Genomic DNA, 17,060 nt, shown 5'->3' on the forward strand with positions numbered 1-17,060 from the left:
AGTGTTTAGTGAGTCAGACTTTGGCAGCCAGTGTGTTCATTATGTAGCTCTGCCCCACCTAGAGCACAGCTGTTTCTTGGACTTGCTCTCTACAAGTTCTGAGCAGACCTGCTGCGAGCTGCACTCGCTATTTGGCAGGAAAACCACATGGAATGAATCATCTCTTTTAATTGGCCCAACGTATGATGATCACCATTCTTTTGCCAAATGCTCTGCTCATGATTATTGATATTGATTGTTTCAGGTTTTTCAGTGTTTCTCAATATAGCAGCTGTACTCTCACTGCTCTGCTCTTATTAGCTAAGTTAAAATAAGTGCTACGTTATTACAGCTACAGTTACAACCTGAGGGCAGACTTGACACAGAATCTGTACTGGTTTGTCATCTTTCTGGTTTAAAACCACAAAGTCTCCAAGTGATACACTTTTAGGACCCAAGTGCTTTCAAGTTCAGCCTTGGTCTTGAGAAAGGGAGATCCCGCACTTGCTCAGCATCACAATTTATTTTATTATATTATTATTATTTTATTATTATGATTATTATTATTATTATTATTATGATTATGAGTATGATTATTAGTATGATTATTATTATAATATATATATGTATTTTTTATTTTTCCAATTTTCTTCCCAACTGTACTTGGCCAATAACCCCCTGCTGTCGCAGTCGATGCTCCAACCCCTTCTGCAGATCTGGGGTCAGTTGTAGCCTAGTAGCACAATGCTTCCTGGCTGTGACACATGGGTGAGGAGTTTCACCAGGAAGACGTAGCGTGTTGGAGGATCACGTTATCCCCTCCGGTCACACCCCCCCCCCCCCCAAAAAAAAAAACCACCCTCCACCCCCGAACATGCGCCCCGATCAACCAGAGGAGGCGCTAGTGCAGCGACTAGGAGACATACCCTCAATCCCACTTCCCACCCGCAGACACGGCCAATTGTGCCTGTATGGATGCCCGGCCAAGTCGGAGGTAACACGGTGGCTTGAACCTGTGAGCCTCGTGTTGCTAGGCAGAAAATCTACTGCTGCACTACCCGGATGCCCAGCATCACAATTTACTGATCATATGACCATTTGGTCTGATAGGCTGAGGGTCTGGTCCTGACACTGAGCTGTCTGCTGATAGGCTGAGGGTCTGGTCCTGACACTGAGCTATCTGCTGATAGGCTGAGGGTCTGGTCCTGACACTGAGCTGTCTGCTGATAGGCTGAGGGTCTGGTCCTGACACTGAGCTGTCTGCTGCTGATAGGCTGAGGGTCTGGTCCTGACACTGAGCTGTCTGCTGATAGGCTGAGGGTCTGGTCCTGACACTGAGCTGTCTGCTGCTGATAGGCTGAGGGGTCTGGTCCTGACACTGAGCTGTCTGCTGATAGGCTGAGGGTCTGGTCCTGACACTGAGCTGTCTGCTGCTGATAGGCTGAGGGGTCTGGTCCTGACACTGAGCTGTCTGCTGATAGGCTGAGGGGTCTGGTACTGACACTGAGCTGTCTGCTGATAGGCTGAGGGGTCTGGTCCTGACACTGAGCTGTCTGCTGATAGGCTAAGGGGGTCTGGTCCTGACACTGAGCTGTCTGCTGATAGGCTGAGGGGTCTGGTCCTGACACTGAGCTGTCTGCTGATAGGCTGAGGGTCTGGTCCTGACACTGAGCTGTCTGCTGATAGGCTGAGGGGTCTGGTCCTGACACTGAGCTGTCTGCTGATAGGCTGAGGGGTCTGGTCCTGACACTGAGCTGTCTGCTGATAGGCTGAGGGTCTGGTCCTGACACTGAGCTGTCTGCTGATAGGCTGAGGGTCTGGTCCTGACACTGAGCTGTCTGCTGATAGGCTGAGGGGTCTGGTCCTGACACTGAGCTGTCTGCTGATAGGCTGAGGGGTCTGGTCCTGACACTGAGCTGTCTGCTGATAGGCTGAGGGGTCTGGTCCTGACACTGAGCTGTCTGCTGATAGGCTGAGGGGTCTGGTCCTGACACTGAGCTGTCTGCTGATAGGCTGAGGGTCTGGTCTGACACTGCAGAATCAGGAAGAGATGTTATTGTCTCTTAGATGGAAACACTTGTCGCTCACTTTTAGGGATGGGCCCGATCCAATATCGGTATCGGGTGCCGATACTGACGTAATTCACGGATCGGATATTGCCGATCCACGTGCCGTGTGTGCCGATCCAGCATGGCTCACGCTGAGCCCCCAACGTAACATAAGACATGCCTCCGCTTCAGAAATTCCATTCCAGTTTGCAGCATGCTAGCCTACAGCAGGCTGCTGTAACTCAACATGTCCGAGGAGTGGAGATATTTACTCTTGAAACACCAAAAAGCAAGACAGCAACTTATAATGACACGAAGGCTAAAGTGATTACTGAGAAGTTGTCCGTGTTGCCGTGTTATTATCGCTGCATCTCTCTCTCCCCCTCTCTGATGTTGCATCAGATGATAGTGTTATGGAGTTAATCATACATAGCAACAGGTTGTATTCATTTACACAAAACATTTCAGTGAAAATAAAAAGACGAGACATATCTCGGCAATTAAATGTATATTTATTACTTTTCACGGATGAATTGTTTGTAACCTGTCTGCATGTGAAACGGTACATCCTCGTCTCTCTGTAATGCGGTGTGCTCTAGATAGACGAGCCGTTCCAAAACCGGAAGTCCCCAGATGCGTCCCACTTGGTAGTTTCTGGAGGGGGTTTCCGGAGGATCCGACCAAGTGTTCAAAGTGGCAGGGGTGTTTAATTGTTGGTTTGTTGAAACGATGGTTGAAATCTTATTTAATACATTTGAGTGGAAATGGAAATATCTAATGACCTAATTGTTATTGTTTATGAACCAGGTAGCTAATGTTATGAGATAATTAATTACCAAATACTAATTATGTCTCTTAGCAGGAGCCAGCTACAGGCAGAGGGTCCTTCTCTAAAGCAGCAATGCCTAAATAGTTCAGATTTAATTAATAATGATCCTTCTTTGCCTTGTATATTTCCTTCATTTTGTCTGCTTTTTTCAAGTTGTATTTTTCTTTCCTATTTTCTTCAATTGGCCAAATTTGTGTCTGTACTGTATATTCAAGAAAAAATAGCTATGGTATCGGAAAAATATCGGAATCGGATCGGAAGTGATCTTTGCATCCCTAGTCCCTACTCACTTTACATGTTCCCCTCTAAGGCCATGTTCAGACTAGGAGGCCAAATCTGATTTGTGAACTTTAATGACCTATTGATAGCCCACCAAGGTGGAAAGAAGTTCAAGAAGTAGTGAGACGTGCAAGGGCCTCTTCAGCCCCGGGTCCTAATGGAGTCCCCTACCGGCTGTATAAGAGTGCTCCAGATGTGTTGCAGTTTCTATGGAAGCTGATGAAGGTAGTCTGGAAGAAACAGGTTATTCCTAAGGCGTGGCGTAGAGCAGGGGGAATCTTCATTCCTAAAGAAAGGGACTCGTTAGAGATAAGTCAGTTTAGACCTATCAGTCTACTTAATGTTGAAGGGAAGGTTTTCTTTAGTGTTGTGGCACAGAGGCTGTCTAGTTATCTAGAAAAGAATAGGCTAATAGATACTTCGGTGCAAAAGGCTGGAATTCCCGGCTTCTCCGGGTGCTTAGAGCACACCAGCATGATCTGGCACCAAATCCAGTCAGCTAGGCGTGAGAAGAGAGACCTGCATGTAGTATTCTTGGACCTGGCTAATGCTTTCGGGTCAGTGCCGCATAGTCTGTTATGGGAGGCCTTTGATTTCTTTAGAGTGCCAGGTAGTATAAAGAGCTTAGTTAAAGCCTACTTCTTAGATATTCAACTCTGCTTTACCACAGCAGAGTACACTACAGCTTGGCAGCAGCTGGAGATAGGCATTATGGCAGGGTGTACAATTTCCCCATTAGCTTTTACCATGGCAATGGAGATCATTATTAGGGCTTCAAAATGGGTAGTGGGTGGAGAAAGGCTGCAGGGAGGGCTGCGGCTCCCTCCAATTAGGGCATACATGGATGACATGACGACTATGACGTCAACCGCTCCATGTACTAGCAGATTGTTGGATAAGTTAAATAGTAATCTGCAGTGGGCTAGAATGAAAGTGAAGCCAAGTAAGTCCAGGAGTATTTCAATCATTAAAGGGAGGGTAGTAGGTAAGAAGTTTGTTATAAATGATGAGGTGGTGCCTACAGTGTTAGAGAAACCAGTCAAGAGTTTGGGAAGATGGTATGATGCAAGTCTCAGTGATAAGGGACAGTTTGAGGAGGTGAGGCAGGAAATGATTCAAGGTATTTCAAGTATAGACAAATCAGGGCTCCCAGGAAAGTTAAAGTTGTGGTGTTTGCAGTTTGGATTGTTGCCTCGGTTGATGTGGCCACTGACAGTGTATGAGGTTCCCCTTTCAAAGGTAGAAAAGCTAGAAAGGATGATTAACTCATTCATTAGAAAATGGCTCGGAGTCCTCTCCCCCTCCCTTTCTCTCGCTCTCTCTCTCCCTCCCTCTCTCCCTCTCCCTCTCTCTCTCCCTCCCTCTCCCTCTCTCCCCCTCCCTTTCCCTGGCTCTCTCCCTCTCCCTCCCTCTCCCTCCCTCTCCCTCTCTCCCCCTCCCTCCCTCTGTCTCCCTTTTGAGTCTCTGTCCTTCCCTCTCTCCTTCCCTCTCCCTCCCTCTCTCTCTCTCTCCCTCTCTCCCCCTCCCTCTCCCTCCCTCCTTCCCTCTCCCTCCCTCTCTCCCCCTCCCTTTCTCTCGCTCTCTCTCTCCCTCCCTCTCTCCCTCTCCCTCTCTCTCTCCCTCCCTCTCCCTCTCTCCCCCTCCCTTTCCCTGGCTCTCTCTCTCTCCCTCCCTCTCCCTCCCTCTCCCTCTCTCCCCCTCCCTCCCTCTGTCTCCCTTTTGAGTCTCTGTCCCTCCCTCCCTCTCCCTCTCTTTCTCTCCCTCCCTCTCTTTCTCCCTCTCTCCCCCTCTCTCCCCCTCCCTCCCCCTCCCTCTCCCTCCCTCCTTCCCTCTCCCTCCCTCTCTCCCCCTCCCTTTCTCTCTCTCTCTCCCTCCCTCTCTCCCTCTCCCTCCATCCCTCCCTCTCTCTCTCCCTCCCTCTCTCTCCCTCTCTCTCCCTTCCTCCCTCTCTCCCCCTCCCTTTCCCTGGCTCTCTCTCTCTCTCTCCCTCCCTCTCCCTCTCTCCCTCCCTCTCCCTCTCTCCCCCTCCCTCCCTCTGTCTCCCTTTTGAGTCTCTGTCCTTCCCTCTCTCCCTCCCTCTCTCCCTCTCCCTCCATTCCTCTCTCTCTCTCTCCCTCCCTCCCTCTCTCCCCCTCCCTTTCCCTGGCTCTCTCTCTCTCCCTCCCTCTCCCTCCCTCTCCCTCTCTCCCCCTCCCTCCCTCTGTCTCCCTTTTGAGTCTCTGTCCTTCCCTCTCTCCCTCCCCCTCCCTCTCTGTCCCTCCCTCCCTCTCCCTCCCTCTCTTTCTCTCCCTCCCTCTCTTTCTCCCTCCCTCTCTCTCTCTCCCTCCCTCTCTCTCTCTCTCTCCCTCCCTCTTTCTCCCTCCCTCCCTCTCCCTCCCCCTCCCTCTCTCTCTCTCCCTCTCTCTCTCCCCCTCCCTCTCTGTCCCTCCCTCCCTCTCCCTCCCTCTCTTTCTCTCCCTCCCTCTCTCTCCCTCCCTCCTTCCCTCTCTCTCCCTCTCTCCCTCTCTCTCCTCCCTCTCTCTCCCTCCCTCCTTCCCTCTCTCTCTCCCTCCCTCCCTCTCTCTCTCTCTCTCCCTCCCCCTCCCTCCCTCCCTCTGGGGTGTGTCTATAGTGTTTAGTGAGTCAGACTTTGGCAGCCAGTGTGTTCATTATGTAGCTCTGCCCCACCTAGAGCACAGCTGTTTCTTGGACTTGCTCTCTACAAGTTCTGAGCAGACCTGCTGCGAGCTGCACTCGCTATTTGGCAGGAAAACCACATGGAATGAATCATCTCTTTTAATTGGCCCAACGTATGATGATCACCATTCTTTTGCCAAATGCTCTGCTCATGATTATTGATATTGATTGTTTCAGGTTTTTCAGTGTTTCTCAATATAGCAGCTGTACTCTCACTGCTCTGCTCTTATTAGCTAAGTTAAAATAAGTGCTACGTTATTACAGCTACAGTTACAACCTGAGGGCAGACTTGACACAGAATCTGTACTGGTTTGTCATCTTTCTGGTTTAAAACCACAAAGTCTCCAAGTGATACACTTTTAGGACCCAAGTGCTTTCAAGTTCAGCCTTGGTCTTGAGAAAGGGAGATCCCGCACTTGCTCAGCATCACAATTTATTTTATTATATTATTATTATTTTATTATTATGATTATTATTATTATAATTATTATGATTATGAGTATGATTATTAGTATGATTATTATTATAATATATATATGTATTTTTTATTTTTCCAATTTTCTTCCCAACTGTACTTGGCCAATAACCCCCTGCTGTCGCAGTCGATGCTCCAACCCCTTCTGCAGATCTGGGGTCAGTTGTAGCCTAGTAGCACAATGCTTCCTGGCTGTGACACATGGGTGAGGAGTTTCACCAGGAAGACGTAGCGTGTTGGAGGATCACGTTATCCCCTCCGGTCACACCCCCCCCCCCCCCAAAAAAAAAAACCACCCTCCACCCCCGAACATGCGCCCCGATCAACCAGAGGAGGCGCTAGTGCAGCGACTAGGAGACATACCCTCAATCCCACTTCCCACCCGCAGACACGGCCAATTGTGCCTGTATGGATGCCCGGCCAAGTCGGAGGTAACACGGTGGCTTGAACCTGTGAGCCTCGTGTTGCTAGGCAGAAAATCTACTGCTGCACTACCCGGATGCCCAGCATCACAATTTACTGATCATATGACCATTTGGTCTGATAGGCTGAGGGTCTGGTCCTGACACTGAGCTGTCTGCTGATAGGCTGAGGGTCTGGTCCTGACACTGAGCTATCTGCTGATAGGCTGAGGGTCTGGTCCTGACACTGAGCTGTCTGCTGATAGGCTGAGGGTCTGGTCCTGACACTGAGCTGTCTGCTGCTGATAGGCTGAGGGTCTGGTCCTGACACTGAGCTGTCTGCTGATAGGCTGAGGGTCTGGTCCTGACACTGAGCTGTCTGCTGCTGATAGGCTGAGGGGTCTGGTCCTGACACTGAGCTGTCTGCTGATAGGCTGAGGGTCTGGTCCTGACACTGAGCTGTCTGCTGCTGATAGGCTGAGGGGTCTGGTCCTGACACTGAGCTGTCTGCTGATAGGCTGAGGGGTCTGGTACTGACACTGAGCTGTCTGCTGATAGGCTGAGGGGTCTGGTCCTGACACTGAGCTGTCTGCTGATAGGCTAAGGGGGTCTGGTCCTGACACTGAGCTGTCTGCTGATAGGCTGAGGGGTCTGGTCCTGACACTGAGCTGTCTGCTGATAGGCTGAGGGTCTGGTCCTGACACTGAGCTGTCTGCTGATAGGCTGAGGGGTCTGGTCCTGACACTGAGCTGTCTGCTGATAGGCTGAGGGGTCTGGTCCTGACACTGAGCTGTCTGCTGATAGGCTGAGGGTCTGGTCCTGACACTGAGCTGTCTGCTGATAGGCTGAGGGTCTGGTCCTGACACTGAGCTGTCTGCTGATAGGCTGAGGGGTCTGGTCCTGACACTGAGCTGTCTGCTGATAGGCTGAGGGGTCTGGTCCTGACACTGAGCTGTCTGCTGATAGGCTGAGGGGTCTGGTCCTGACACTGAGCTGTCTGCTGATAGGCTGAGGGGTCTGGTCCTGACACTGAGCTGTCTGCTGATAGGCTGAGGGTCTGGTCTGACACTGCAGAATCAGGAAGAGATGTTATTGTCTCTTAGATGGAAACACTTGTCGCTCACTTTTAGGGATGGGCCCGATCCAATATCGGTATCGGGTGCCGATACTGACGTAATTCACGGATCGGATATTGCCGATCCACGTGCCGTGTGTGCCGATCCAGCATGGCTCACGCTGAGCCCCCAACGTAACATAAGACATGCCTCCGCTTCAGAAATTCCATTCCAGTTTGCAGCATGCTAGCCTACAGCAGGCTGCTGTAACTCAACATGTCCGAGGAGTGGAGATATTTACTCTTGAAACACCAAAAAGCAAGACAGCAACTTATAATGACACGAAGGCTAAAGTGATTACTGAGAAGTTGTCCGTGTTGCCGTGTTATTATCGCTGCATCTCTCTCTCCCCCTCTCTGATGTTGCATCAGATGATAGTGTTATGGAGTTAATCATACATAGCAACAGGTTGTATTCATTTACACAAAACATTTCAGTGAAAATAAAAAGACGAGACATATCTCGGCAATTAAATGTATATTTATTACTTTTCACGGATGAATTGTTTGTAACCTGTCTGCATGTGAAACGGTACATCCTCGTCTCTCTGTAATGCGGTGTGCTCTAGATAGACGAGCCGTTCCAAAACCGGAAGTCCCCAGATGCGTCCCACTTGGTAGTTTCTGGAGGGGGTTTCCGGAGGATCCGACCAAGTGTTCAAAGTGGCAGGGGTGTTTAATTGTTGGTTTGTTGAAACGATGGTTGAAATCTTATTTAATACATTTGAGTGGAAATGGAAATATCTAATGACCTAATTGTTATTGTTTATGAACCAGGTAGCTAATGTTATGAGATAATTAATTACCAAATACTAATTATGTCTCTTAGCAGGAGCCAGCTACAGGCAGAGGGTCCTTCTCTAAAGCAGCAATGCCTAAATAGTTCAGATTTAATTAATAATGATCCTTCTTTGCCTTGTATATTTCCTTCATTTTGTCTGCTTTTTTCAAGTTGTATTTTTCTTTCCTATTTTCTTCAATTGGCCAAATTTGTGTCTGTACTGTATATTCAAGAAAAAATAGCTATGGTATCGGAAAAATATCGGAATCGGATCGGAAGTGATCTTTGCATCCCTAGTCCCTACTCACTTTACATGTTCCCCTCTAAGGCCATGTTCAGACTAGGAGGCCAAATCTGATTTGTGAACTTTAATGACCTATTGATAGCCCACCAAGGTGGAAAGAAGTTCAAGAAGTAGTGAGACGTGCAAGGGCCTCTTCAGCCCCGGGTCCTAATGGAGTCCCCTACCGGCTGTATAAGAGTGCTCCAGATGTGTTGCAGTTTCTATGGAAGCTGATGAAGGTAGTCTGGAAGAAACAGGTTATTCCTAAGGCGTGGCGTAGAGCAGGGGGAATCTTCATTCCTAAAGAAAGGGACTCGTTAGAGATAAGTCAGTTTAGACCTATCAGTCTACTTAATGTTGAAGGGAAGGTTTTCTTTAGTGTTGTGGCACAGAGGCTGTCTAGTTATCTAGAAAAGAATAGGCTAATAGATACTTCGGTGCAAAAGGCTGGAATTCCCGGCTTCTCCGGGTGCTTAGAGCACACCAGCATGATCTGGCACCAAATCCAGTCAGCTAGGCGTGAGAAGAGAGACCTGCATGTAGTATTCTTGGACCTGGCTAATGCTTTCGGGTCAGTGCCGCATAGTCTGTTATGGGAGGCCTTTGATTTCTTTAGAGTGCCAGGTAGTATAAAGAGCTTAGTTAAAGCCTACTTCTTAGATATTCAACTCTGCTTTACCACAGCAGAGTACACTACAGCTTGGCAGCAGCTGGAGATAGGCATTATGGCAGGGTGTACAATTTCCCCATTAGCTTTTACCATGGCAATGGAGATCATTATTAGGGCTTCAAAATGGGTAGTGGGTGGAGAAAGGCTGCAGGGAGGGCTGCGGCTCCCTCCAATTAGGGCATACATGGATGACATGACGACTATGACGTCAACCGCTCCATGTACTAGCAGATTGTTGGATAAGTTAAATAGTAATCTGCAGTGGGCTAGAATGAAAGTGAAGCCAAGTAAGTCCAGGAGTATTTCAATCATTAAAGGGAGGGTAGTAGGTAAGAAGTTTGTTATAAATGATGAGGTGGTGCCTACAGTGTTAGAGAAACCAGTCAAGAGTTTGGGAAGATGGTATGATGCAAGTCTCAGTGATAAGGGACAGTTTGAGGAGGTGAGGCAGGAAATGATTCAAGGTATTTCAAGTATAGACAAATCAGGGCTCCCAGGAAAGTTAAAGTTGTGGTGTTTGCAGTTTGGATTGTTGCCTCGGTTGATGTGGCCACTGACAGTGTATGAGGTTCCCCTTTCAAAGGTAGAAAAGCTAGAAAGGATGATTAACTCATTCATTAGAAAATGGCTCGGAGTCCCACGCTGCCTAAGCAGTGTAGCCTTATATGGGAAAGGCATATTGGAATTGCCATTATCTAGCCTGACAGAGGAGTTCAAGTGTGCTAAGGTTAGACTGGAAATGACTCTGACTCAGTCAAAGGATCCAGTGGTTAGGAGTGTAGCGCCCACAGTTAAAACAGGGAGGAAGTGGAACCCAAAGGAGGCAGTACAGCAAGCACAGTCAGCTCTTAGACACAGGGATATCATAGGTCAGGTGCAGCATGGGCGTGGAGGCTTAGGGTTGTGCATAGGGAAACCTGTGTGGAACAAGGCATCAGTAATAGAAAAGAGGAAGATGGTAGTTGAAGAAGTACATAGGCAAGAGGAGGCAGTAAGATGTACTAAGGCAGTGTCGCAGGCAAAGCAAGGACAGTGGGTGAACTGGGAGAGTGTAGAGAAGAGAAAGTTGAAGTGGAGAGAGTTGTGGAGCATGGAGGCCAGCAGAATTAGATTTATTCTAGGGGCTACTTATGATGTGCTGCCATCTCCCCAGAACTTAAATCAGTGGTTGGGCGAGGATGGTGCCTGCCCGTTGTGTTCTAGTGTATGTACATTGAGGCATATACTGTCAGGGTGTAAGGTCAGTCTCTCCCAGGGGCGATACACCTGGCGTCACAACCAGGTGTTGAAATGTTTGGCAGCTGCAGTTGAGGAAAAGCGGCTAGAAGTAAATTCTCTAGTTGCTAGCAAAGAGACTAGACAGATCAAATTTGTACGTGAGGGAGAAAAGATTAGACCAATTAAGGTCAGGCACAAGTTAGGGCAGCTAAGTGTAGGTGGAGCCTGGGAAATGAGGGTTGACTTGAATGAACAGCTAGTCATCCCAGCATATATAGTTAGCACCCGGCTACGTCCGGACTTGTTACTGTGGTCTGAGGTAGAGAAGAGAGTTTATTTTATCGAACTCACAGTCCCGTGGGAAGATCGAGTTGAGGAGGCTTATGAGCGCAAGAAAGCTAGGTATGCTGAAATGGCAGCAGAGGCAGAGCAGCGAGGTTGGAGGGCTCGAGTGCGGCCTGTAGAGGTGGGCTGCCGTGGTTTTGTGGCAAAGTCCGTTATTGCCTTACTAACTGAGTTGGGCATTCGGGGACGGAGCCTGAAACTTGCGGTTAGCAACATGTCTCAGGCAGCAGAACGAGCAAGTGAATGGCTGTGGATAAGGAGGAAACATGCTAGCTGGGGAGCTCGCTAAGGTCAGATTGATTGTTTGTTGTTGGTCATGATTAACGGTCCGCATCAACAGGGCTGAATCATTGACGGTGGTGGTGTAGTTAGGGATTGTTTGTTGTTGGTCATGATTAACGGTCCGCATCAACAGGGCTGAATCATTGACAGTGGTGGTGTAGTTAGGGATTGTTTGTTGTTGGTCATGATTAACGGTCCGCATCAACAGGGCTGAATCATTGACAGTGGTGGTGTAGTCAGGAATGTCATACCGAACCGACCTGGATAGCTAGGCTTAGATAGTGAGGTAATATGCAGTTGTGCGGTGGTAGCATGGAGGGGGGTGTTTCCAGGACGCTGGATTACACCGTTAAGCCTTCTTGAGGTGTCGTGGGCCTAACTTAACGAAACGTCGGTGAAGGAAGGTGCCCACTTGAAAACCCCAATGACATGCTTCATACTGCTGTTGGCTAGGGTAGGTAACTGGTGATTTGTGTCTTGTTTATTAGTTTGTTAGCCTGTTAGCTTGTTTTATTCTGGATTGGGCTTCTAAATGTGTTTTTCCTCGGATTTTGGCACAAGGGATAGTAACATCTTGTCCTGTGTATTAATTAATACTATCCAGATTGGTTTTATGAGTCTGGACGCTCCAAGTCTGATTTGTGTCACTTGTCCCAAACCACATATGGAGGTCTGGACACAGATCCGACTTGAACACTTGCCCAAATCAGATTTGTGGCAGTGTGGACACACTCCCAAATCAGATTTGGGAAACCAATCAAGATAATGATGATTATTGATTAATGAGTTTCGCAGCAAATTGGATTTGTCTGTAATGTGAACATGGCCTAAGTGTCTTTCAATGAGTTTCTGATCCTCTGTCTTCATCTCTCCATTTCTCTCTGTCTCTCTCTGTCTCTCTGTCTTCATCTCTCCATTTCTCTCTCTGTCTCTCTCTGTCAATTCAATTCAATTCAAATGGCTTTATTAGCATGACGTAACACTGTACATGTTGCCAAAGCAAGCATTTAGACATGAAGAGCTAAACATTAATTAGAAAACTTACTACGGTATATCAAACATACTACAAGACTATACAAGACATACTACTGTCTCTCTCTTCATCTCTCCATTTCTCTCTCTCTCTGTCTCTCTCTCTTCATCTCTCTGTTTCTGTCACTTTGTAATGTATCAATCCTTCTGTCAGCAAGGCTTTATATTTGTTTATTGGCTCTTTCTCTCTCCGTGTCTCTCTCTCTCTCTCTGTCTCTGTCTCTGTCTCTCTGTCTCTCTCTCTCTCTCAAGTTCAGTCTCACCTTCTGCAAAAAGTACATCTATTCTGACAGATGTTGCCTATACTGATATCTGCTTGATGCTTTTTGTTTTGCAGGAATAGACTTCAAGATCAAAACCGTTGAACTACAGGGAAAGAAGATCAAACTACAGATCTGGTGAGTTAACAGACTGTTTGGAGGTAGAAGGTCAAACTACAGATCTCGGGAGTTAACAGACTGTTTGGAGGTAGAAGGTCAAACTACAGATCTGGTGAGTTAATAGACTGTTTGGAGGTAGAAGATCAAACTACAGATCTGGTGAGTTAACAGACTGTTTGGAGGTAGAAGATCAAACTACAGATCTGGTGAGTTAACAGACTATTTGGAGGTAGAAGATCAAACTACAGATCTGGTGAGTTAACAGACTGTTTGGAGGTAGAAGATCAAACTACAGATCTGGTGAGTTAACAGACTGTTTGGGGGTAGAAGATCAAACTACAGATCTGGTGAGTTAACAGACTGTTTGGAGGTAGAAGATCAAACTACAGATCTGGTGAGTTAACGGACTGTTTGGAGGTAGAAGATCAAACTACAGATATGGTGAGTTAACATTGGAGGTAGAAGATCAAACTACAGATCTGGTGAGTTAACAGACTATTTGGAGGTAGAAGATCAAACTACAGATCTGGTGAGTTAACAGACTGTTTGGAGGTAGAATATCAAACTACAGATCTGGTGAGTTAACAGACTGGAGGTAGAAGATCAAACTACAGATCTGGTGAGTTAACAGACTGTTTGGAGGTAGAAGATCAAGCTACAGATCTGGTGAGTTAACAGACTGTTTGGAGGTAGAAGATCAAACTACAGATCTGGTGAGTTAACAGACTGGAGGTAGAAGATCAAACTACAGATCTGGTGAGTTAACAGACTGTTTGGAGGTAGAAGATCAAACTACAGATCTGGTGAGTTAACAGACTGTTTGGAGGTAGAAGATCAAACTACAGATCTGGTGAGTTAACAGACTGGAGGTAGAAGATCAAACTACAGATCTGGTGAGTTAACAGACTGTTTGGAGGTAGAAGATCAAACTACAGATCTGGTGAGTTAACAGACTGTTTGGAGGTAGAAGATCAAACTACAGATCTGGTGAGTTAACAGACTGGAGGTAGAAGATCAAACTACAGATCTGGTGAGTTAACAGACTGTTTGGAGGTGTGGCTTTTTACATAGGCTAGGTTACTGTATGCCCACTCCCTGTGTACAGGACTGAACAATACATTGACTTAATATGAGAAGGTGATAAGAAAGAGGGAATCCTCTCATGTGTCCATTGTTAAGTCATTTTTATAATGCAATGAAGTCATGAGATATCGTCTGCTAGACACACCTCCTCTAAGCCCAGAAATCTGATATACCAGCAATTAGTCATCACAGGATTATCATTTTAGCTTGATTTGGAATTCATATATTTTCTTCTATTCATATATAACACGCTGTCAATTTACGTTAACATGAATTGAAACTCACGTTGAATTTTTTGTAATGTTTACAGATAACGGTGTTCTGCTTTTGGTCAGACTTGAAAAATCCAATATTCCGCCATACTGGTCCCTTCTCCCTCTGAACTCATGTTCTCATTCCGGTGTTGTTTCACACGTGCGGTGTCGTGAAACCAACTGCTCCTTCCCAAACCACCCAAACTTTAAAGGGACAGCTCACCCTAAAATACAAAATACATATATTCCCTCTCACCTGTATTTATCCATCTATATCGTTTTGTGTTAGTTGCCTGAGTTTTGGAGATATCGGCCGCAGAGTTTCTGCCTTCTCTCCAATCCAATGGAACTGGATGGCACTCGGCTTGTGGTGCTCAAAGTGCCAAAGAAATACATTTGATAAACTCAACAGCAAATGTCTCTTTCCAGAAATCATGACCCTGTTACTCAAGATAATCCACAGACCTTGTTATGAGCAGTTTCATGGAGGAACTATTTTCTTTTGACTGAGCTACAGCCGCTAGCTGCTAGCTAGTTCCTACATGAGACTGCAAAAGAAAATAGTTCCTACATGAAACTGCTCACAACAAAGTAATGCTCAATTCTTCCTCTAGTATCCCAGTTCTGCTACTTTGGCAGTCAACACACCCACAGCGCCCCCCAGTGGAATATCTGCTGTACTGCTGCACTATGGAAACAGGGAAAACCAAGAATGGACGACTAGTCGACTACTATGCACAGTGTCGACTAGTGGTTTTACTAGTCGACTAGTCGGTGAATGCCCTAGTGTGTTTAGGAGGAGCACTCTGAAGTTCAGACACAGCAGGCAGAGGAGACGAACCAAATTGTTTATTGTTGTTATTGAGTCTATTTCTGCAATAACTGCACTTTATGTCTGTTTAAACTTACTGCTCGAGGCGGACAGCCACGGAGGCAGCCATTACTGTTTTGACAGCAGCGTTCCTGATTGGCCGGTTATGATGTCAACTACAAGGCGGGTCACTGATTGGCTAGAGCAAACACCCTCCTGCTGATGTGAGCCTGCTGCTCTGTTTAGTGTTTATCTTCTCTCCAGCAGCACTGATGGATGTAGGCAGGCTTTTCCCACACAGGCAGGCAGATGCTGTGATTGAGATGTACAGTATTCTAGTGCAGACGTGTGAGAGACATGGTTAACCTGAGGTGGTCTCATCTTCACGTCTGTGGTTTAACCTGACTTGCAAGGTTCAGAAGGCTTGACTAGTTACCCCCCGGGGCTCCCTTGAAAAAGAGATTTCCATCTCAGTGGGACTCACCTGGTTATATGAAGGATCAATCAATCAATCAACCAATCAATAAGTTCACAAGGCTTCACAAGTGTAGTGCAATTACCAGAAAACAAACTACTTGTGAAGACATTTTCTTTCTGGTCCTCAGAGCAGAAACATCTCAGGGTAGGACAGAGGATTTGGTTAAATGGGCATTTAGTAATCTGATCTGGCAATAGCATTGACAGGTGATGTTGTTTATGGTGTGGCCTGTAATTAGCATCAATATTTAAGTCACATTGTCCCAAAACAGAGAGGCGTCACCTAGCTGACTAGAGCAGAGAGAGAAACGTCTTGTGTGAAGAGGGAATATATCACAAAATACTACACTTTTACTACTTTGCAGTTTTGGCTTGAGAACAAGCCTTCTTTTTAATAGCATCTGTAGCTGAAATCTCGTGTGATTTGCAGGGAAATGTCAGCACTGAATGAAATCTCGTGTGATTTGCAGAGAAATGTCAGCACTGAATGAAATCTCATGTGATTTGCAGAGAAATGTCAGCACTGAATGAAATCTCGTGTGATTTGCAGAGAAATGTCAGCACTGAATGAAATCTCATGTGATTTGCAGGGAAATGTCAGCAGTGAATGTAGGCTAATCATTGAGTCATAGTTATTGATCCACAGCTCTACTGTATCAATCTCTTTGCTCATATTGTTCTTAGTGATGCAACATATATCATCAATCATATTGGCTTCGGCTGATGTTAGTATTTTTTTTTATATATATCGGTATCGGTCCGATGAGCAAAATAACAGCAATGTTAATATCGGTTATTCGGTATCGGCCAAAATCTTCATATTGAGGAAACGGTGCAGTAAATCTATGATTTATGGGCTCTTCCAAATGCTTTGGAAATAAATAAATAAATAAAGCAAGACATTCATTTTTTCAAATTCACATTGTTAATGTGCTTTCCATTATGTACAAAATATGATCATAGAAACTGTTTTTTATACAGATCATGTGTCGACAGACATCAGTAAATATCGCTTATCGGCCATAACGACACAATACAACTCTTACTTATTGTGTGTGTGTGTGTGTGTGTGTGCAGGGACACAGCAGGCCAGGAACGGTTCCACACCATCACCACCTCCTACTACAGAGGAGCCATGGGCATCATGCTGGTCTACGACATAACCAACGCCAAGAGCTTTGAGAACATCAGCAAATGGCTGCGTAACATCGACGAGGTGAGACACACACACACACACACACACACACACACACACACACACACACACACACACGCGCACACACACACCTCGTCAGTAAAGGAACTTTAAGGATTTTGGTTTGATTTCATTAGTCTGGGTTGCATTAATAGACCACCATCAGCCTAGTTCACATGCCACCCAGCTCAGCCATCTTGTGTCTAAAAGGCAGGAAGTAAAGCAGAACACTAATGAGGGTTTCCAACTTCCATTCCATTTAGGCGTCCCAGTGCCGCGCTCTAATCAATGTCCTGCTTGCACCGGTTTTATCTTTTAGACACAAAATGGGTGATGTGGGATAGACTCATATATTATATATATTATAAATTATTAATATTATATATATTATATAAATTATATAATATATATAATATAAATGATATATATAATATAAATAAAAATAGGC

At 46.2% G+C, this 17,060-nt stretch overlaps 1 protein-coding gene across 1 annotated transcript in view; it reads left to right on the plus strand.

The window, feature by feature from the left end:
- rab10 (RAB10, member RAS oncogene family) overlaps window positions 1-17,060 on the plus strand; it is a 58,278-nt gene that overhangs the window by 17,063 nt on the left and 24,155 nt on the right. The window contains exons 2-3 of the mRNA XM_083638755.1: window positions 12,750-12,810; window positions 16,495-16,633. Of these exons, the coding sequence (XP_083494881.1) occupies window positions 12,750-12,810; window positions 16,495-16,633 (200 nt within the window). The remainder of the gene's footprint in view (window positions 1-12,749; window positions 12,811-16,494; window positions 16,634-17,060) is intronic.

This window comes from Poromitra crassiceps (genome assembly GCF_964638095.1).
Source record: "Poromitra crassiceps genome assembly, chromosome: 6".
NCBI lineage: Eukaryota > Metazoa > Chordata > Actinopteri > Beryciformes > Melamphaidae > Poromitra > Poromitra crassiceps.